Source organism: Trichomycterus rosablanca, chromosome 5 (assembly GCF_030014385.1).
Source record: "Trichomycterus rosablanca isolate fTriRos1 chromosome 5, fTriRos1.hap1, whole genome shotgun sequence".
Lineage (NCBI taxonomy): Eukaryota > Metazoa > Chordata > Actinopteri > Siluriformes > Trichomycteridae > Trichomycterus > Trichomycterus rosablanca.
The window spans coordinates 10,426,897-10,449,462 of NC_085992.1; the positions used below are offsets into that span (position 1 = coordinate 10,426,897).

The 22,566-nt window shown below is 36.6% G+C and overlaps 3 protein-coding genes across 4 annotated transcripts; 2 read left to right on the top strand and 1 right to left on the bottom strand.

Moving 5' to 3' along the window:
* Nucleotides 1–181: 181 nt before the first annotated feature.
* On the top strand, nucleotides 182–6,293 carry gmfb (glia maturation factor, beta). 2 transcript variants are annotated; one of them, XM_062994874.1, is made up of 7 exons: nucleotides 182–239; nucleotides 1,401–1,497; nucleotides 1,744–1,793; nucleotides 2,412–2,461; nucleotides 4,945–5,027; nucleotides 5,907–5,980; nucleotides 6,113–6,293. In XM_062994874.1, the coding sequence occupies exons 1-7, from the start codon at nucleotides 237–239 to the stop codon at nucleotides 6,182–6,184; spliced, it is 429 nt and encodes a 142-aa protein (XP_062850944.1). In that variant the 5' UTR covers nucleotides 182–236; the 3' UTR covers nucleotides 6,185–6,293. The 2 variants fall into 2 exon arrangements, with proteins under 2 accessions (XP_062850944.1, XP_062850942.1); XM_062994872.1 differs by lacking the exon at nucleotides 182–239 and adding an exon at nucleotides 1,122–1,184.
* Nucleotides 6,294–10,215: 3,922 nt separating this feature from the next.
* cnih1 (cornichon family AMPA receptor auxiliary protein 1) lies at nucleotides 10,216–15,838 on the top strand. The gene is made up of 5 exons (XM_062994875.1): nucleotides 10,216–10,344; nucleotides 11,029–11,097; nucleotides 13,449–13,561; nucleotides 13,682–13,825; nucleotides 14,346–15,838. The coding sequence occupies exons 1-5, from the start codon at nucleotides 10,264–10,266 to the stop codon at nucleotides 14,371–14,373; spliced, it is 435 nt and encodes a 144-aa protein (XP_062850945.1). The 5' UTR covers nucleotides 10,216–10,263; the 3' UTR covers nucleotides 14,374–15,838.
* A 416-nt stretch (nucleotides 15,839–16,254) lies between these two features.
* cdkn3 (cyclin dependent kinase inhibitor 3) lies at nucleotides 16,255–22,355 on the bottom strand. The gene is made up of 8 exons (XM_062994876.1): nucleotides 22,242–22,355; nucleotides 21,245–21,333; nucleotides 20,962–21,017; nucleotides 20,825–20,869; nucleotides 19,934–20,156; nucleotides 18,049–18,080; nucleotides 17,561–17,664; nucleotides 16,255–16,882 (listed from the first exon to the last, which is right to left on the bottom strand). Exons 2-8 carry the CDS (start codon nucleotides 21,322–21,324, stop codon nucleotides 16,793–16,795), a joined length of 630 nt encoding a protein of 209 aa, XP_062850946.1. The 5' UTR covers nucleotides 21,325–21,333; nucleotides 22,242–22,355; the 3' UTR covers nucleotides 16,255–16,792.
* Between the last annotated feature and the right edge of the window lie 211 nt (nucleotides 22,356–22,566).

Consider the following 22,566-nt stretch of genomic DNA (forward strand, 5'->3'; position numbering starts at 1 on the left):
AGTGATGCTCTGTGGATTTTCTTGCCTGTGTTTTCAGGTGGAGCAGGACACACCGCGATTCTGATCAGATTGTACCTCTGTTATAATGCGTTATGAAATTTAAATTTGAAAGAGAATTTGATCTCGGATCAGAGATGATAATGCAGTTCTGTGATTGGCTGTTTAAAGATCATGTGACAGGCCAGGAAGAGAATAGGTGTTGCACTGGATCAGAAGAAGCGCTGCAGGAATCCAACATGGTGAGAATTATTAGTATAACACAGATAATACTGATGGATGTGAGGGTGGTGTGAGTATTAAAGTGTATGTGATGTTAGTAATGTTACTTGTGTTAATGGTGGTGCTGGCTGACAGTACTGGTTAGTATTACTGTGTGTGTGTGTGTGTGTGTGTGTGTGTGTGTGTGTGTGTGTGTGTGTGTGTGTGTGTGTGTGTGTGTGTGTGTGTGTGTGTGTGTGTGTGTGTGTGTGTGTGTGTGTGTGTGTGTGTGTGTGTGTGTGTGTGTGTGTGGATTAGAGTGGAATGGTTGGTGGTGGTGTGCTGTAACATGCCAAAACATCTTCTGGAATGCAAGGAATGTAGTATTTATTATCATTTGTATTTATTTCATAAGTATTCAGAAGGAAAAAAACAGCTTATATAAATGTAATATGATGGGATTCCCAAAATTGTTGGAAGGTATTCCAGCTTCCGGTTGCACTTCCTGTTTACTTTACTTCAATATTATCAATCAAAAATTAGTTCAAAATGTGACTGTTTCACACATGGATTAAAAACAACCATGTGCGGTTATTAGTGAAACGATATTTTAATCAGAGGGTTTGATTTGTGTAGGATTTCATGTTTCTAACTGTTTCATATGTTGTGTGTCTGAGCTGCTGAATCTGATCTGATCAGTAAAATTCTGGATCAGTAACAAGAAGTAAAAATAATGTCTGAGGGACTGTACACGAAGCTAAAATAATAAGAACTATAGGACAGAACTTTGTAGGACATTTTAAGCACTAAAAACAACAACACACCATTAATGTGATCAAGGAATGAAAGTTTTCCCGCTGGAAAATTAGTTCCAAATATGGCATATATGACTTGAACCTGCAATTTCAGCTTTTTACCAGCAGATGGTGCCAGAAATGACCTAGGAGGATTCACGCTGTTCTGCCAGTGAAGCAATGGAACTGCATGTATTACAGTCACTTAACTGAATTTTGTTTAACCTAAAAACATATAAATGCAAACTGATAACTGTTATTCATTTGGCATACTTGGGCTACAGACGGAGCATAGAGCTAACCATTCATTCATTCATTCATTCTTTCATACTTATAATCAGTACAGTTTTACACCATGCCCAGCTTGTTCCTCATGAATGACTCCATCATGTACATATTCATTTGCAGAGTGAGACATTAGTAGTATGTGAAGTTGATGGAGATCTGGTGAAGAAGCTGAGGGATTTCCGTTTCAGAAAGGAAACCACTAACGCCGCCATTATTAGTGAGTCTTTACATCCTTGAACCTTCTTCAGTACTGTAATTTAAACGTGGTGAACATAAACAATGCTGCAAATTATCTACACTGAATTCCATCTACCCTCAACTTCATAAAAACATTTTACAGGAGTAAATGATGCTGTATAAAAAACAAGCATTAACATATTTAACAAATGTAATAATAAAAGTAAGAGTAAAAGTAAGAATGAAGCTGTACATTAATTACTGTTAAATTGTGTGTGTCTTGCAGTGAAGATTGATAAGGATCGGCAGTTGGTGGTGTTAGATGAGGAATATGAGGTGAGTGAAATCTATTAATTATGATTTAATATTAGAAGTTATGCATTAAAACATTGTTTCTTTGGGTCAGTGATACTATTTATCGTAACATTTTTGTAAATCCCTCTGTATCTCACTGCTGTTTTTATCATTTAAATTTACGTTTTGTTCATGCAGCTGATATTTTCATGCTAGTCAGGAATTTTAAAACATAATAAAATAAAGTTGGATTTTTCTATATAGATTCACTTGAATGCATTATGAAAATCTCCTGTCCGTGGCTTCTATATGCATATCAGGTCACACCGTGTTGAAATTGCTGCACTGTTGAAATGAGTGCTCCTGCAATGATGATTACAGTGACGCAGCAATTCAACCAAGAATTCAAATTCTGAAAAAGCCCTAAGTACAGCGATCCTGCTGCAGTAGCTCATGTTTAATTCAGCAACTAATTTTTCCACTTTGCTTCACCCCGCAGCATTACCGCAAGCCTCTTGGATTACTATCTGACTAAACTGTTATTGATGTTATTGGTTTTTTACCCAGGAGAGGAGACATTACTGTCGTCAGCAGCTGTATGAATGCAGCCTGTTGTTAATTGATTGCTAACGGTGATTTCACTTTCGTTTGTCTTTGTAGGATGTTTCTCCAGATGAACTGAAGGATGAACTTCCAGAGCGGCAGCCAAGATATCCTTTACTCAAATGCTGAACCTGATACCACACAAATTTCACCACAAAAAAAGCAATTATTTAGACTAGGCTTTTTACACACGTGGTTGAGGTGGTGATTTAGCAGGATGAGGGATGAAGGACTGTGAAGTGGTACAGGATTTCACTTTGTCTAGATTAAACAGAGACTCATCTGGGAAGAACAAACTCAGTTTTAATTGTATAAACCAGTTGATGCAAAGCTCCAGTTTTGACAGAATTTGAAGTGGCTGTGTCTCAAATCACATCTTGCTGTGCTAAATTATGTGTCTAATAAAGGCACTCTGAATGGTTTTGTAGCACACAATGTAGGATATATTATCAGATATTGTAATTAATATATATATATATATATATATACTATATATATGTATGTGTATATATATATATATATATATATATATATATATATATATATATATATATATATATATATATATATATATATATATATATATATATATATATATATATATATATATATACAGTGTATCACAAAAGTGAGTACACCCCTCACATTTCTGCAGATATTTAAGTATATCTTTTCATGGGACAACACTGACAAAATGACACTTTGACACAATGAAAAGTAGTCTGTGTGCAGCTTATATAACAGTGTAAATTTATTCTTCCCTCAAAATAACTCAATATACAGCCATTAATGTCTAAACCACCGGCAACAAAAGTGAGTACACCCCTAAGAGACTACACCCCTAAATGTCCAAATTGAGCACTGCTTGTCATTTTCCCTGCAAAATGTTATGTGATTTGTTAGTGTTACTAGGTCTCAGGTGTGCATAGGGAGCAGGTGTGTTCAATTTAGTAGTACAGCTCTCACACTCTCTCATACTGGTCACTGAAAGTTCCAACATGGCACCTCATGGCAAAGAACTCTCTGAGGATCTTAAAAGATGAATTGTTGCGCTACATGAAGATGGCCAAGGCTACAAGAAGATTGCCAACACCCTGAAACTGAGCTGCAGCACAGTTGCCAAGATCATCCAGCGTTTTAAAAGAGCAGCGTCCACTCAGAACAGACCTCGCGTTGGTCGTCCAAAGAAGCTGAGTGCACGTGCTCAGCGTCACATCCAACTGCTGTCTTTGAAAGATAGGCGCAGGAGTGCTGTCAGCGTTGCTGCAGAGATTGATAAGGTGGGGGGTCAGCCTGTCAGTGCTCAGACCATACGCCGCACACTACATCAAATTGGTCTGCATGGCTGTCACCCCAGAAGGAAGCCTCTTCTGAAGTCTCTACACAAGAAAGCCCGCAAACAGTTTGCTGAAGACATGTCAACAAAGGACATGGATTACTGGAACCATGTCCTATGGTCTGATGAGACCAAGATTAATTTGTTTGGTTCAGATGGTCTCAAGCATGTGTGGCGGCAATCAGGTGAGGAGTACAAAGATAAGTGTGTCATGCCTACAGTCAAGCATGGTGGTGGGAATGCCATGGTCTGGGGCTGCATGAGTGCAGCAGGTGTTGGGGAGTTACATTTCATTGAGGGACACATGAACTCCAATATGTACTGTGAAATACTAAAGCAGAGCATGATCCCCTCCCTCCGGAAACTGGGTCGCAGGGCAGTGTTCCAGCATGATAATGACCCCAAACACACCTCTAAGACGACCACTGCTTTATTGAAGAGGCTGAGGGTAAAGGTGATGGACTGGCCAAGCATGTCTCCAGACCTAAACCCAATAGAACATCTTTGGGGCATCCTCAAGCGGAAGGTAGAGGAGCGCAAAGTCTCGAATATCCGCCAGCTCCGTGATGTCGTCATGGAGGAGTGGAAAAGCATTCCAGTGGCAACCTGTGAAGCTCTGGTAAACTCCGTGCCCAGGAGAGTTAAGGCAGTTCTGGGAAATAATGGTGGCCACACAAAATATTGACACTTCAGGAACTTTCACTAAGGGGTGTACTCACTTTTGTTGCCGGTGGTTTAGACATTAATGGCTGTATATTGAGTTATTTTGAGGGAAGAATAAATTTACACTGTTATATAAGCTGCACACAGACTACTTTTCATTGTGTCAAAGTGTCATTTTGTCAGTGTTGTCCCATAAAAAGATATACTTAAATATCTGCAGAAATGTGAGGGGTGTACTCACTTTTGTGATACACTGTATATATATATATATATATATATATATATACACATATACACATATACACAGTATATATATACTGTATGTATATATATATATATATATATATATATATATATATATATATATATATATATATATATATATATATATATATGTATGTGTATATATAGATATATATGTGTATGTGTATATATAGATATATATATATATATATATATATATATATATATATATATATATATATATATATAAAGCACAGTATATATACTATCAGAAAGGGAGCAAATATTTATGATACCAATGTTTATTCTTTATTTATGTGATTTGCTGTGGTTCCGTAACATAAACACATTTGTAGTGTACAGTTACAAATACCAGCATGATGATGGGAGAGTATCGTACCCTCTCTGCTTTATCTTCTCCAGTCCAGTCGGTAAATCACACACACACACAAATACACAAAATACACAAAATACACAAAATACAAACCTCAGCTCCAAAAATGTTGGGACACAATTTGAGTCTAGAACTTCGGATTATGCAACCATGCTGTTGTTAATAGAGGTCATGTGTCCTGTCCTGGACGCATGACATCAATTATTTCCAAACAATCTGAAAGTTCGACTCATCGGACCACAGCACTTGTTTTCACTCTGCAATCAGTTCAGGCGGGCTAACATCTGTCATGCTATAGGCGTGCTTCAGTGCCTATGGCATAGGTGACTCATGCTGCCATCAAGGCGATGTCTTTTTTTTTGACAAGTTTATGATTTCTGCGAGAGCAGGCCTCATTCTGCATGCACTACTAAAGCAAGGCTGTGCTTGATTGGCTGGTCTACAGTCTAGTTTTGTCTCCTGTTGAAATTGTATGGTGCAGCATGAAGAAGAGAATTGGACCATAGACTGTTGAGCAGCTGAAGTCTCGTATCAAGCCAGAATGAACAAAGATTCCACTTGAAAATTGCATCTATAAGTGTCCTTAATTCCCAAACAATTAAGTTTCATTAATAGGGTAGATTATTAAACACAGTGCTAAACACACCTCTGTTCCAACTTTTGGAGTGTGTTGCTGTGTATATTTACAAAATACAATAAAGTTGATATTTATTGAGTTGTACAAAATGTCCCAACTTTTATGGAAATGGAGCTTGGACAAAACAGTGTTTCTGTTTTTATTTAAATTACTCATCCTGTCCCAACTTTTCTGGAACTGACGATGTGTGTAGACACTTGCTACAGTATGTACACTTCAACATAATCCACATTTAATATTGGTGAATCTTGTTTCTGATTGGATGATTGTGTGCATCAGGATGTAAACCGGAGCAACAGATGATGTATGCTGGGAGCAAAAACAAACTGGTACAGACTGTGGAACTGACCAAGGTTAGTGCACTTTAGGGTCAAGACAGTGAATGTATCCACTGGTGACCAAAAGTATGTAGTCATCTGATCATGAGCTTGTTTCATTCCAAAATCATGAGCAGTAATATGAAGTTGTTCATGTTTTGTGTGCAGGTGTTTGAGATCAGAAATACGGAGGATCTGACTGAGGACTGGCTGAGAGAGAAACTGGGATTCTTCCGTTAATATGGGTGCAACAACAATTGTTGTATGTTCTTCAAGAAAACTTAATCATTCTTCATATAACACAAGTGTGTTTGTATTCAATGTCAGTAAACTGTATTTTACCACAGCATTATCAGGATGTGATGTACCGTTCATCTTTTAAAGGTAAAAAGTTTGATAGTTGTTTGAGGTCACGTTTGCTTCATGCATTTCAAGGCAAGGCAAGTTTATTTATATAGCACCTTTCATACACTACGTTTAAGTGCTTTACAAAGGAAAATACAAAAGAAACCATTTTCAAAGATAAAAAAAGAATATAAAATATAATTAAACAGTAGGTTTCATTAGATTTCATTAAGCAAACAAACCATCATTGAATCTCATTCTTAAAACTGATATGCACTTGTGTGCATTTCTTTTAAAACACAATAAACATTATTACAAAAGTCTCTACCAAACAAATGTGGTTCGTTGTTGCTGACTGATGTTCCTGTAAGAGCACTAAGCAGGGCTGAATTGTGGAATTTGGGACAGAGCTGACATTAGAAATGCATCAGTTGTATAAGTTCTGTTCACAGTTATGACACTCAAGACTGACTCAATATTACAGTACAATGTTCTTAAATGTGAATGTGAGTGTGTGTTTTGCTGTAACCAATCTGCATTACATTCCAGATAAATTTGTTCATTACTGCCTCTTCTAATCCACTGTCTGGTGACTGGTCTTGAAATAAAGCAACAATAGTTAAATATAAAGATCTGATAACTGTAATAACTGGTGTAATATTGGCTTTAATAGAGTATAGAGTTGAATGCAAGTTTTTTTGTTTTGTTTTTTGGGGGGGGGGGGGGGGGGGGTCGTCCTTTATAAAAAACAAAAAAAACATTTGCACTTTTTAAAATTATTAACTAAACAGTAATTGTGCATAAAAATGTGCAGAAGTTTGTTCTTTATAGGTCACGTTCATGTATGTTCGCTTAGAAAATCAACAAAAACGTGGCATTTGAGGCAGGATATCGACTTTTTGCTTTAAGAGAATGCAAACAAAGAATTGGCTATCCCAAAAGAGATATTTTAAGGACATGAACTTTTAACAAATTGCTATTTGTTCTACATTTAATTCTGATGTTAATGGTGCTGACAATGATGTCACTGACCTGCTGTTGTGTACTAATCAGATTAAAACAAGTACCTGTAATTTTTTATCTTTCTAATGTGCTTAGATCTGCTTTTTTCATTTTAATACTTGTGATACTTGTGTACAATATTTTATTTCAGCACATCAAGCCTTGAAAATGTTGAATATTTGTACTTTTCCATGATTTCTACAATGTCTGTCCCACCGATTCAATAAAACTTCAGTTCATGACTTAATGGATTAATTCGTTTATTGTCTGTTTTACCACCGTTTTATCTTGGTCAGGGTCACTGCGGGTCTGATTTATTGTTAAGAGGCAGATTGCCAGTCCATCACAGGAGAGACACACTCACATTCGGCCTTTCTGCATGTTTTTTGACTTGTGGGAGGAAACTGAAGCACCCAGGGAAAACACACGTGGACACATGATCATGAGGAACATCTTGAAAACTCCACACATAAAGGATCCAGGATGCCAGGCTAGGAAATCGAACCCAGGCCCTTCTTGCTGTGATGTGACAACGCTAAACACTGCACCTCCATGGCAGCTCTTAATGGACTCATTAAGATTAGAGCTGCATTGGGTCTTGGACACAATGGGTGTAAGGACTTCACACATACATTCACTTACTTTTTAAGGATAAGTTAAGTCTGCACATTTAACACTAGGATGACTACAGTGACGCTTTTTTGCGCAAGCGACTCTAGCCTCTCGATCCCCCGCTCCCCTGTTGTGAGCCACTTAGTATCCATTATCATGGTAATGACCCACAGCCTGGCTACACACAAACACCTCTCATCCCCCTCGGCCCTAATTTTACAGACAGGCCTGAGTTACAGGTCTGTGAGAGCCAGAAATCTTGCTTGTTTGTGGGTGACCAAATACTTATTTTTCACCATAATTTAAAAATCCTACAATGTGATTTCCTGGATTTTTTTTTCTCATTTTGTCTCTCATAGTTGAAGTGTAGCTATGATGAAAATTACAGACCTCTCTCATCTTTCTAAGTAGGAGAACGTGCACAATCAGTGGCTGACTAAATACTTTTTGACCCCACTGTATATGGCCAAGGGGATACCAGGGACATCATGTGCAGCGGAGATATTTATTTATACGCACACCTTTATGGCTCAAACAATGTGTGCATTGCTTTTCTGTTTAATACATTGTACAATAGAATTCACAACATACAGAGGTAGAAGTTCCTGCTGGTAATGTCCTGCTAACAGATAACAGACTGATATATCAGATGTCTTGTCATGCTGATGTATTCGCAAATCAGAGCTGTTTTGAGCTCATATTAGGTGGCATACAAACATGTGTAAACAGGTATGGCACTTCCGTGTAATACATATGCAGCAGGCCTAATATTGTTAAAAAAATTAATTTTTGGACTAAACTCATTAAAGATTTTTAATATTTAAATCTGTGAATAAAATGCATGAGTGCAAAAAGGTGATAATGCCAATTGGTCTGGTTTACCATTGATGCAGGGGTGCATATTGGGACTTTAGAGACACATACTGCCATCAAGGCGACCTTTTCTGGGGAAGTCCATGATTATTTCAGCAAGACAATACCAGGTCTCATTTTATACATGCTACAATAAAGTGCAGAAATAGAGGGTGTGTGCTGTGTGTGACTGTTAAGCTGCTAAAATTTGGTATCAAGCAAGAACAGAGAAAAATTCTACTTGGAAAAAATGCACTAATTAGTGTCCTCGGTTTCTCAATTTCATATAGAAATTAATAAAGAAATTCTGTAGTTAGTCCGAGATCTCTAACAAGTGTGACTGGAAATGTTATACTTTATTAGTTATTTGCATTAAACTCATAAGTTATTTGCTTTTTTAGTTTATTGCTTTCTTAGATCAATGAAGTAGTGCGTCATTCTGTAGTCCTCGTTATGCCCATATTTGGAGACCTGGGTCTAAGCGCGATTTCCAATGGGAAAAATGAACAGGGTTTTCAAAAAATCAACTCTAACGCATCCTGTGCTAAATAAACATGTTCAGAACCCTGTACGTTTTGTCCTGTGTACATTTTTCTCCTGTACATCATAAGTTCAAGTTCACAAATTCAAAGTTCAGAGTTTGGTCAGACCATAACAAGGCTTAGTTTCCCACCACCTTTGTGGCACATGTAATCTAGCCATATTGAGACTTTCCTGCCTGTAGTGGAATTATTTAGGAAAAGGTAACTCACAGGTTTGCTGGGATAAACGTTGGGGGTGGGTTGAATAGTGTGTTATCTGCAATCATTTGCATGACAAAAGAGGACTGACAGCGCTCTAATGGTTGTGTAGAAGGAGGGGTTTGTCCTTAGAATCTCAGATTTTCAGTCAAGCTAGTGTTAAAAAGGTGAAATTAACCTAAAGTACACAATGTAGACTTTGGTAAACATTGGGAGAAGGTGTAAAACTCCTCATAGACAATGACCAAGTAATAATTTGGACATAACCACAAATGGTCGGTTCATCAGATTACAGAACTCAGTAGGGGCTTTCAGCTTTGCTCTTTATGCACAAAGATTTCTCTAGATTTTCTGAATATTTTATTATGATGCACTGTTCTGTGTAGAGTTAAATAAAAAAAATAGAAATGATCAATGGAAAGTATATTTACCCAAAAATAAAAGGAAAAAAACATTAACATAAATATTTTGTCTTTGTACTGTTTTAATTTAAATACAGGTCAAAGTGCATTTACAAATATCCTCTTTAAGTTAATATTTATATTTTACACCCGAAGCCAAATGTTCTGAAATGGAGGTTTGTAGTTAAACGTTATAATCAAAGATGGCGCATGTAGTTAAAATCCCGCGTGATTACGCTTCTGCTGCGTGACTTGCGCGTTTTAGTTAATTAAGGCGCTCTGTTCTCACGCATGCGTATTAGCTTGGCTGTTCTGACAGTGAGCTGGAGTTCTCAGGCTAGCTATAGCTATAGTTAAATTATAAAACATGGCGTTCACATTCGCGGCCTTTTGTTACATGCTCGCTCTGCTGCTCACCGCCGCTCTTATTTTCTTCGCTATCTGGCACGTAAGTGACAATATTTCTTTAATTCAGAAACTGGGAAAGTGTATATACTGAACCCTTCTGGGTGCGAGTGATGTGGCTAACGGCTGAATGGCTGGTAGTCCCTGTCCTAAACCGCGTAGTAGTTTACTCAACAACGTGTCCAATACAGCTGCGTGAACACTACCTAGGCTACCTATTCGGTTCATGATAGTGGGAGTTGGGACAGAGCCACTCTTTTTAGCCGGCTAGCTAATGTAATGTGTAGACAATAAAATTGTAACCACATAAATAACATAAATAAATAACAAAAACTTCTGTTTTCTCTTATTTAAAAGGATAGTTAAATTACATTTATAGTCATACACGAGCCAACTGTCAGAATAACAAAAATGATAACATTAACAACAATACAATTAATAACCATAATGATAATAACCGTAAAAGTAAAAATAACACTAATATTGTAGCACCTTCTTTTTTGAGTACCTGTGGCACTGTGGCTGAGATGTTGTTGCTCCTAAATGTTTCAACTTCACAATAACAGCCTAAGACTGGTGCAGTCATTTGAACTGACCCAATGAAAGAGTGGCATCCATAATGCCAATGTTTGTCTTTGCATGTCTTGATAGGTTTTATATGATTGATTTTTTGCTGCTGCTATGGTAAGGAGATGAAATTTAATATTATTATGTTTTGACGTTACAGATAATAGCATTTGATGAGCTGAAGACGGACTATAAGAATCCTATAGATCAATGTAATACATTAAACCCGGTGAGTTCTGTGTCTTTATGTATGTGTAGTGTGTGTCTGTTTTGCATTAAATAATAATACAGCTAATCTGTAGTAAATTCTGACTTTTCAGCACTAATGCCTTTTCATTTTTCCATTCTTGCCTTTCTGTCTGAATTTGGTTTATTTATTTTTTTGGAAACAAAGACAGTTGAAAGAGTGAAAAAGATTAAGAGGGTCAGGCTGGCGCTGAAGGTTGGTACCAGTACCCAGTTCAGCCCAGTCGTTAATGTCTAAATGCACGAGCAAAGAGATCTTGCTACAGTCTTTTCAGTTCACTAAGTAGTTGGGGTAGGAGAGGTGCTAGCTTTTGGGACACAGGCCTAAACGGGAGCTTAGAGTAAACTGCCTCAGTCTTCCTAAAGTATCATATTTATAAAGATTAAATAATGAGCCATGTGACAGTTGCACAGCTTTCATCTTTAATATGAACTTGAACTCTGGACATTACTTCCACTTTCGCATTCTCCCATTTACTTTTTTTTCTCTTTTCATATACTGACCCACCCCTTCCTTCCCCACACACATCTCTTCCCTACACTGGACCACGCCCTAACGCCACAATTACAGAACAGTAAAAAAGTAGGTCAGTGTAACAGAAAATGAAGCATTTGTGGAATGTTGGTGCAGAATGGCTTGTTATGGTGCGGGCAGGATGTGGAATGCACAAGATGCTCAGAAAATTAAAACATTTAATCACATTAAAGCTGGAATATTTTTTTCCACTTTAGGTTTTCGTTTGCTATTAATAATGATGCTTTATTTACTCATTTAAGTTTGATGCACATCTGGGTCCTAAAACTTATTTTGGAGTGTTTTCATACATTTTTGGAGTGTTTTCATAAAATTACACCTCATGCAGTCCTTTAAATTGTGGTATGAATAATAAAAAAAAAAAACACTTATAGTGAAAACTGAAAAGACTTGCAGAGACTCAGAGCATGCATCATCACCATCACTCCTCTGTCATTTACATTTACTCCCCCTGTACAACACTCACCTTTACCTTAACTCTCACCAAATATCATTGTCACCATTATGCTCCAACAGTTCCCACTGAAGCAGATACTGTGGTTACTGAGGCTTTTTGGGAGTTGTAGTCCTATTATACTCGTTTACAGAGTGACAGACCGTGTCCCAAACACTTTATTCTAAAGGTCCAGTCACACCAGAATCTTTGTGTAAAAGCTGATTGTAAAAGACGATTGGTTCACCATTGATGTTATTAATCTTTCATCATTTTAAATTGAATGTGCATCAACATGGAGCTCTGCACCTTTAAAAAGAAACATAACAGAGCAGTTCTGTTGGTTGTAGATGCAAACTGAAACTTTGTGGGAAATTAATCCTGTTTTTTTTCTCCTGGAAGTTAGCATAGTGAAATCAGTTATCACCACAAATCCCATTAAAATAAGTGTAAATAGTGCATGGACTGTAAAATGTCATGGTGGGACTGAGCTTTAAATCTGATAATGGACAGGATGCCACATGTGGCCACTGGCCAGTTCAGTGAGAAACGCAACAGTCAGGAATTTGGTGCAACCAAAAAAAGCTAAGTGTATAAAATGTATTTGCAGAATAAACTTGCAGTTTTCAATATGAACATGTACGCTAGATGGCTGCCCTGCACTTCCCACATAAATTCAGTGTCTTGCTTGTGTGGATGATTTAATAGAATCTAAAGTAGTGAAAAGGTCAAAGAAAATAAATAAAAATAGTAAAAAAAGGACCAAAAATATTGATGTAACATTGATTGTACACATGGATGGATGATTGTACAAACTATTAATATAGAAAATATACAGACTATTTATATAAACACTCAGACATTTGTTTACTTTAGTGTGTGTGTGTGTGTGTGTGTGTGTGTGTGTGTGTGTGTGTGTGTGTGTGTGTGTGTGTGTGTGTGTGTGTGTGTGAAGTCTGATTAGATCACTATGGGTCACCCATTGTGAGGACAGATGGAAAGAGCATTCTGTTCTTAGATCAGCAGTTTTCGAAAGCAGACACACAAACTGTGAGAGAGAGAGAGAAGAAACAGAATTACTGATGCTCTTGATGAATTGATAACCATCAATAAATGATTACTTCATCAAAGATGTTGAATTCAAGACCATTAAGAAAAAAAAGCTGCTTGGGATAAAAATAACATCCAATAAATCTCTGAAATGTAAACAGGTTGGTGTGTTGGGTGTATGTCAGGAGTCCTGATAAGTCCTGATCAATCCTGCTGATCTGTGATAGGATGATGATAATATTGTCTATTAATGGTTCTAAAAATTAATATTGATTGGCTGGATTTTAATAAAGTGAAGTATTTTTGACTGTTTCAGCTGGTGCTACCCGAGTATCTGATCCACGTGTTCTTCTGTGTGATGTTCCTCTGTGCTGCTGAATGGCTCACCCTCGGTCTCAACATGCCCCTGCTGGCCTATCATGTCTACAGGTGAGTGGAGCTTCCAGAATTTGGCCAATCATGCATCACTACATTGTGTAATAAAACACTGTAAGGTAGTGATAAGACTGATTGTTGATTTACATTGTTTGTGTGTGTGTGTGTGTACAGGTACATGTCTCGTCCCATAATGAGCGGTCCTGGGCTCTATGATCCCACCACCATAATGAATGCTGATATCTTGGCATACTGTCAGAAGGAAGGATGGTGTAAACTGGCCTTCTACCTCCTGTCCTTTTTCTACTACCTGTACGGGTATGTTCTGACCAAACACTCCTGCACTTAATCATTAATTCATTCATTCATCCCCACCAACTGCTTCATCATGGTCATTGTCGTGGAGGGTCCAGCACTACTTGAAGTACACAGGTTTCCAGCTAGAAATATACCTATAAGAGGGTGCCAAGAGGTGCAAGGAAGCCCATGTAGACAGAAAACACGACAAATGTCTGGTTAAACCTTGTCTGAGCCAGTTAATTACAGGGCATTACACACAAAGTTACTTACAGCTAAAAAACTTTTAGAACAACCAGTACACATACTGCATGTTTGGGAGGTTTGAGGAAACAGTCTAAACTTCTTACAAATAGTGACCAAAGGTTGGATTGCAACCCAGATACCTTTGACCCTGGTGCTTGTATAATACAATGCGGATTAATAATTAAGTTGTTAGCACCAGTGCACTATGGTTATTGTAGTTTTTTTTCCTGATCATTACAGATCATTACTAAATTAAATTGCTCACGTGTTCACGTCCTCTTGTGTTTGTGTCTAGGATGATCTATGTGTTGGTGAGCTCTTAATCTCCACCTGACTGCGACTAAGAAACTTTGTGTGAATTGGACTTTGGCCATCACGCCTCTTTTAGTGCGGCTCCGCTTTAAATGGACTTCCTGCTCCCTAAACCTTAACCACCTGGAGACTGTATACAGGACACAACCAGCCATCAGTACAGCAGTACACGCATACCCACGCGCACACACACAGAGTACATGAGGAACTATGAATAGTAGCTCTGACTCTCTGCAGTGCTGTTTAATCCTGAATAAATCATTTATCTGTTTTCACTCTTTATATTTTTGATTTGTTTTCATGTTTGTTGGTTAGAAACAGTGAGTGCCAAGTTCAGTTTTAATAAACTTGATGGTAGTCTTAAATAAATGTGCTTTTAATCAGCAGGATGATAAAGTGCATGAGGTTCATTTTTATTATTTTATAAAGCGCAAAGTTAAACAATCCCAGTTTAAATCATTTGAATTGTTATTCTTGTGACTTTTAATGTTTTTTCATAGGAAAGCTCATTATGTAAACGTATCATGTGTAGATGATAAAAATGTAATGATTTAATAAACAACAGGGTTTTTTTCTTTAAATGTCTTTATATTTAGCCCTAATTTTTAAAAATTTTAGGTGTTTGGGGAAAGCCCTTAGAGTATGCATCTATTAATTTAGCCAAAAAACAAATGCTTCTACATCTAGTTTTTTTTTTTTTTTAAACTGACCCTTTTCAACACCGGAGCAGTTTCATCCATAACAAACTGGCCATAACACTCTACTGCCGTGTTTATTACTGCCATTTCAGATTTAGGTTTCCCAGTCAATCCAGTTCTCTCAGAGGTGTTTTAATGTTGCTTCTTTTCTCATGACTGCTAGCACAGGCAGATATTGTTTACACTGCACACCAGTGATTCCTTGCTGCATCCCAAACTGATTCCCATGTACTACATAGTGTATGTGAATTCTGCTGGTAGTGCACTAATTAGCCATAATATTTAGTAGTGTGTGTGTGGTTTTGTCCTCTGGAGGCTTAACTGAGCTGGAGAAAACAGTTGGCCTTATGAGGCTATCAAGACCCACTCATGAAAACTCTTAAACATTGTTTCATGAGAAACTACCAGTGTGTTTAATCTGGATTAGAATTTTTTTATCTTTTAGTATGATCATGCCATGTTCATGACTGCGCAGGAATTGGGGCAGAACCGTATTGGCTGTGTGTAGTAATGTTACATCAGAAAGCTGCAAATGTACTACTTGGGCTGGGGCTTTAATTTAGTGCTAATGTGTTTAGACACTCCATTTAGAATCAGCACAGCTGGAATATTACACACATTATTATAGTCCAGATGTAACTGTACAGAAATGAGGTTGGACTGTGGTCCTGATGCTAAATTAAGATTTGTTTTGATTTTGCCATTTTATCATCAGTGGTTGTATATACAAATGTTCAGTCACTGAACAAAGAACAATAAAATAATTCGTTTTTCTTCACCTGAGCCTAACAATATTATTGTACGTACATGTGTAATGTGTCATACAGGAGCAGTATTTAACATCAAAATAATTTATAATGATTTCACTCACACTTCCACCAAATATTTATAGTGTTTCTCACTTTAGATCATTCCCTTTCAAATCTTTCTATTTAAAAGGTCAGGATCATTTGGGACAAAATGATTAACGTTTGTGTTATTAATGACGCATTACTAGAAAACCAAAATTTCACATTGAAATAAATATGGTTGATGTAAACTAAGAAGCTGCTTCAACAGCTTGTTTATAAATGTAAAATAGTCATAATGAAAGAGATAATCCAATAATAATAATAGCAAAACCTTCATTAATAAACAAGATTTAGAAATAAAAAAACTGCAAACACAAAACCCAATCATTAATATAAAAGTGAGTTTCATTTCAAACGTTACACTTTAATCCATAATCAGATCTAATAAAAAATCTTTATTTTTACAGTATTTAAAATTGTATAAATTAAATAATAATTATGACCAAAGAAATGCACAGTAAATCTTTAATGAACTTAATCTGTAGGCTGAAACATAAGCACCAAAATATACAATTTACTAAACATTCCAGAAATATATCTGCATAGTTTTTATTTATTTACTTCTTGTGTCAGAATTCAGATTCAATCTAAAAATCAGATGATTAAAAAAAAAAAAAAGTTTTAAGGTGCTAGAACAAAAGTAAACAATCCAACATGAATCCAGGTCTGATAATCAGTTACTAAAAGAAACTGCAGGTTTTTTGGACTAGGTTCAGAATGTCCAGAGAAAACTGCTCCGTTTTCTGATATTAGCACATTTTAGTATACAGCCACGTTTATTTCATGTCCGTACCAGGTGCATGCGAGAAAATGCGTGTTTTTTAACAAAATCATGATAAAATGTTTCTGTAGCTCATGTCTTTCTAAAGCGGATGTCTGGTTTATCTGGAGACGGAGCGCTCTGTAACCTTCTCTCTTGATTCCTGATAAGCTGCAAACTTTTCTCGAAATTCATGCAGGAAATTGTATTGCTGTGAGGGAAGAAAAAAACAAACTATAATAAAGAATTATAAAAAGAATACATTTATGTTTTAACATACTGTTTATACTAAAGCAATAAGCCACGAGAGACCGTGCGTTACTGCGATTTTATCACGGGGAAGGATGTTTTACATAAAATATAATAAAATACAACAATGTTCAATTTGTAAATGTTTTTATTTACAAAAACCCTTACAAAAAGCGAAATCAGGTAGTCCATTAAACAGTGTTGCTAGGCAACATGAGGGCGAACATAACAATAAACATTCCTCCACAAACACTATTACACTATTTCTTAGACGAAACACCCGTTTAATGATTAGGATTACTGTTTATAATAATCTGGACATTTCCATGTATAGTACATGACTTAAAATAGTGTTCAACCAAGTTTGTACTTTTTCTTTTCAGTGGCGTATTAATATGGAATGATGTGAGGTGGTCATAGGTGTGCGTATATCGGGGATTTTACAACGGCTTCGAACGCGGCTCAGCCAATCAGATTTTAGGACCGGAACTATCCGTTTTATAAATAAACATTTTTTCTATCACAGGTGTACAGTAGTTCCACCACATGTTGCTATGCAATCAAATCAGTCTGTGTGTGTTGTGGTGCACAGGTCTACATATTTGTGAAACAATAAAGGAAATAAGTGGGCGTGACTCACTTTAACAGTCTGAATTGCTCGACTTCCTCTCACTTCTCTTAGGATCTCGATCGCTTTACTAGGTGTCATTGAGGCCGAGAGCTGGAGTAATAAACATGCAGCAACTACACACACACATGCACACATAAAAAGCTTTTATAATACATGTTTTAACACCACTTTAATTTTATAATTGTAATTGTTGTTCTGAATGAACATATAATTACTTTAGTTTAAAAACATCTTAATAACAAACTGCTGTTAATGACCAGTAACCTGCTAACTGTTTCATAAACACACATAAAGCTACCAGATCACAGCCATTCAGTTAATGTCATATGTCCTTAGCTGTAAAAAGTGGATTATTTCAGTTACTCTAAAACGTGCCATATATTTACAATCCATTTATTAAGTATAAGTGTTAAAGATTTCAAGTTGTTGTTATATTTTTGTTGAATCAGTTTTTGGTTAGACTCACTTTCTACAGAGGAAATTTAAAGAACACTTACTGAGTCCTGAGCGACCAAGTCCTCCATAACAACTGAAACACACACAAGCTTATTAGTAATTATAAAACGGATAGTTCCGGTCCTAAAATCTGATTGGCTGAACCGCGTTCGAAGCCGTTGTAAAATCCCAGATAAACGCACACCTATGACCACCTCACATCATTCCATATTAATACGCCACTGAAAAGAAAGTGTGATGAATGTTATGTTCGCCCTCATGTTGCCTAGCAACACTGTTAACGGACTACGTGATTTCGCGGAAGAATGCTTTTTGTAAGTGTTTTTGTAAATAAAAACATTTATTTATTGAACATTGTTGTATTTTATTATATTTTATGTTGACCGCCGTTTTATAAAAGCAATAAGCCACTCGAGACCGTGCGTTACTGCTATGATTTTATCACGGGGAAAGACGTTTTAGGCACTGCTTCGCGTCGTGCCAAAACAACCTTCCCCGTGATAAAATCGCAGTAACGCACGGTCTCGAGTGGCTTATTGCTTTAATAAACACACCTTCAAAATTAAATGCATTTGGCACAATTTCACACTTTTATTACTGACTGGTATGTTTTTATTTAATTAAACAGTTATTAAGACCAAATCCCTCATTAATAATTATCCAAAAATCATCCAGATAAATATCATCTGTACAACTATTAGTCAAGAACATAAGAACTGACTGTATGACTGGTAGTACTGACTGTATGACTGTTACTGTAAGTGCTGACTGTATAGTTGCACTGACTGTATGACTGTTACTGTAAGTGCTGACTGTATAGTTGCACTGACTGTATGACTGTTACTGTAAGTGCTGACTATAGTTGCACTGACTGTATGACTGTTACTGTAAGTGCTGACTGTATAGTTGCACTGACTGTATGACTGTTACTGTAAGTGCTGACTGTATAGTTGCACTGACTGTATGACTGTTACTGTAAGTGCTGACTATAGTTGCACTGACTGTATGACTGTTACTGTAAGTGCTGACTGTATAGTTGCACTGACTGTATGACTGTTACTGTAAGTGCTGACTGTATAGTTGCACTGACTGTATGACTGTTACTGTAAGTGCTGACTGTATAGTTGCACTGACTGTATGACTGTTACTGTAAGTGCTGACTATAGTTGTACTGACTGTATGACTGTTACTGTAAGTGCTGACTGTATAGTTGCACTGACTATGACTGTTACTGTAAGTGCTGACTGTATAGTTGCACTGACTGTATGACTTACTGTAAGTGCTGACTGTATAGTTGCACTGACTATGTTACTGTAAGTGATGACTGTATAGTTGCACTGACTGTATGACTGTTACTGTAAGTGCTGACTGTATAGTTGCACTGACTGTATGTTACTGTAAGTGCTGACTGTATAGTTGCACTGACTATGACTGTTACTGTAAGTGCTGACTGTGTAGTTGCACTGACTGTATGTTACTGTAAGTGCTGACTGTATAGTTGCACTGACTGTATGACTGTTACTGTAAGTGCTGACTGTGTAGTTGCACTGACTGTATGTTACTGTAAGTGCTGACTGTATAGTTGCACTGACTGTATGACTTACTGTAAGTGCTGACTGTATAGTTGCACTGACTATGTTACTGTAAGTGATGACTGTATAGTTGCACTGACTGTATGACTGTTACTGTAAGTGCTGACTGTATAGTTGCACTGACTGTATGTTACTGTAAGTGCTGACTGTATAGTTGCACTGACTATGACTGTTACTGTAAGTGCTGACTGTGTAGTTGCACTGACTGTATGTTACTGTAAGTGCTGACTGTATAGTTGCACTGACTGTATGACTGTTACTGTAAGTGATGACTGTGTAGTTGCACTGACTGTATGACTGTTACTGAAAGTGATGACTGTGTAGTTGCACTGACTGTATGACGGTGCGGTGTTGGTGGTGTAAGCAGAGATGCAGCTCTTCCAGGATACGGGTGCACTGCTGTAACTCAGGAGCGCCTCCATCAGGAAAGGGCAGGTGGTGCACTCTCAATCCCTGCTGTGTGTAACTCTCCAATAAACATGGAACTCTGTAACGTACCAGTTCAGAGCGCTCACAGAACACAAATACATCCTGTACACCCTGAGAACATAATTCACCTGAACACACACACACACAGACAGACACACACACATGATAAGGGATGAGCTGATACCAAACATGACACCATGATGATTTATTATGATCTGTAGTAATAAAATTAAAATGTGCTTTAGTGATTCAATACATTTTAATACTCAAATATTCTCATAATGACCCCCAACATACTGATGTAGAAATGATAAACATATTCCACTCAGTAACTCTGTGTAAAGGATCCGTCAGTGTTCCCATAAATTAATTTGGCAGGACTGTTTTAGAATAGCAATGTTCATTTAATGGCTACAGCCTTGTTAAAATATGAAAGAAAGAAACTCAATTCACATTACAAAAGAAAGAAGCTTTTAGAAGCTACATGGATGCTTTTACTTCATCCAGGCAATCAGTAGCAAACTCTTAGCCCATAAAAATATACAGCTCACTTGACTGTGGACGGTGACATCAATGTGCCAACAGACTCATATTCAGAGTACATCTGGGTTATTTGTATTTGGATTACATCTGACAATTCAGATAAATACTCAAAAAAGTAAACTTTTGAAATACAGGTGGATATTTTACTTCAGATGTTAAAGGAACAACCAACCATGTTTACACACAAAAATGCTCCAAATTTAAAACAAAAATTTTTACATTTAAAATGTGTTTCTGCATCTTGTGGACCTACCAACATCCTTCTCCAGGTTTCTTCTCACCTCCTTATATCTGCATCCTAAACAATTATCAACAGATTTATGAAAATATTGTCCTAAACACAATACCACACACACACACACACACACACACTATAGATGTTGGTTGTACCTGGTAGAGAACAGATACCGAGGAACTGAGAGCACTCCACCACTGACAGATCCAACCTGCACAAACAAACATCTACAATCACTTCTATGCTCTACTTCATTTTTACTGACAGACCATAGTAATGTAAAGCCTGCTAATTGTAAAGTCTTGCCAAATTCTTTAAAATCTCAGGTCTGTAGTGACATGCATGTCCCACCACAAATACAAATAAAAAGATGAATAAAATAGACAAGGTGCCTTTGCCAGTTTGTTTATGTAATGATGAATATGTTTCGATTCTCACCAGGAGATCTGGAAAGGGGTGGAATCTTCCTCACCAACCTCCTCTTCATCAGAGGAATCAAATTCACTTATCCTCATCATTCAGTTCTTCTAAACACATTTAGAGAAACTACATCACTTATCAATATTCAATAAAGCAAAATCCCCATTTGACAGCAAACAATCTTAAGGAAACCTTTTCTGCAAGCTAATCACAAAGGGCGATGTCTTGAGTATGCAAAACAACATCTAGATTCGGTGTATTTTAACATAATTGTTTAAATGACTTACATGTTAAGCCTTGTTAAAAATTTATCAAACCTTGAGGTGGGTTTTTAACATTCTGTACATACAGGGTGGTCCTAAAAGATCTAAGAACTAAAAGCATTCTGCAGGGAACGAGTGGATGACAATTCTTAAAATAAGCTAGAAACTCTACAGAGTTGACTAATCTACATGACTGATTTATTAGGGTTTCTAAACCTTTGCACAACACAACTACTATTTAATCATCTACTATTTTTAAGCCAGTTGAATATATAATAAATGTGCATGAATATTTGCAGAAGAAAAAATAATAAACGTGTCTGATATTTTATTGTTTACGGTCAGAAGTGCAAAAAGTTCCATTGAGTTCCATTCAGATGCAGTTTATCGATTATGTGCAGTAAACTGCTTTAAATCCTGATTAGTATTCATTAGTCCAACAAAGAATTCTTAGCAAATTATAAATAATTTCTTTATTGATCTAATCGTTATTTCTGATCTAAAGAAATAAATCAGGTGTTTTCCTCGAACTGCAAGATTAGAGCATATCCGGCAGCCAGTATAAATAATAATCTAAAACAAAAGATGTGTATTATATATTATCTCTTTAATCACATTTACATGTTATAACATTAATTAGAATAAAATCCTGACTACATTCAAATCTAAACACCTCATTAGAGTAAGAATAATGTAAATAAATACAGAATAATAAAATGTAGAATAAAGTGATATTAAATGAATAATAATACCGTTTCTCCTCAGTATACCTCAGCATGTATAGGATTTATAGGATTTATAGGATTTATAGGATTTATAGGATTTATAAGATTTATAGCATTTAGCGTGTCAGTATTACACCACGCAGCGCCGTTTCCTGTTTTGTTATTTTAAAAAGCTCAGTCGAGGCTCATCAGCCAATCAGAAATAAGAGTTTGGTGTAGACACGCCCACTGTCTGCTAGCAGTTCAGTCATGAGCTGAAAGAGCAACACGATGAACTACAGAAATTATTCTTTTATTATTCATTTATTAAACCTGTAAAACTTAATCACCCGATAATATTCTTCATTTAACT

What these genes read in the sequence shown, in the direction of transcription:
- gmfb (XM_062994872.1), top strand. An exon ending in TGTTAGATGAGGAATATGAG is followed by an intron (nt 1,794 to 2,411) that starts GTGAGTGAAATC and finishes TTGTCTTTGTAG; the next exon opens with GATGTTTCTCCAGATGAACT. An exon ending in CTTCCAGAGCGGCAGCCAAG is followed by an intron (nt 2,462 to 4,944) that starts ATATCCTTTACT and finishes TAACATAAACAC; the next exon opens with ATTTGTAGTGTACAGTTACA.
- cnih1 (XM_062994875.1), top strand. Translation starts at nt 10,264, where the DNA reads ATGGCGTTCACATTCGCGGCCTTTTGTTACATGCTCGCTCTGCTGCTC. An exon ending in TTTTCTTCGCTATCTGGCAC is followed by an intron (nt 10,345 to 11,028) that starts GTAAGTGACAAT and finishes TTGACGTTACAG; the next exon opens with ATAATAGCATTTGATGAGCT. An exon ending in CTGGCCTATCATGTCTACAG is followed by an intron (nt 13,562 to 13,681) that starts GTGAGTGGAGCT and finishes GTGTGTGTACAG; the next exon opens with GTACATGTCTCGTCCCATAA.
- cdkn3 (XM_062994876.1), bottom strand. Translation starts at nt 21,324, where the DNA reads ATGATGAGGATAAGTGAATTTGATTCCTCTGATGAAGAGGAGGTTGGT. An exon ending in CGGTATCTGTTCTCTACCAG is followed by an intron (nt 20,870 to 20,961) that starts GTACAACCAACA and finishes ATAATTGTTTAG; the next exon opens with GATGCAGATATAAGGAGGTG. An exon ending in CAACACCGCACCGTCATACA is followed by an intron (nt 18,081 to 19,933) that starts GTCAGTGCAACT and finishes TGTGTGTTTCAG; the next exon opens with TTGTTATGGAGGACTTGGTC.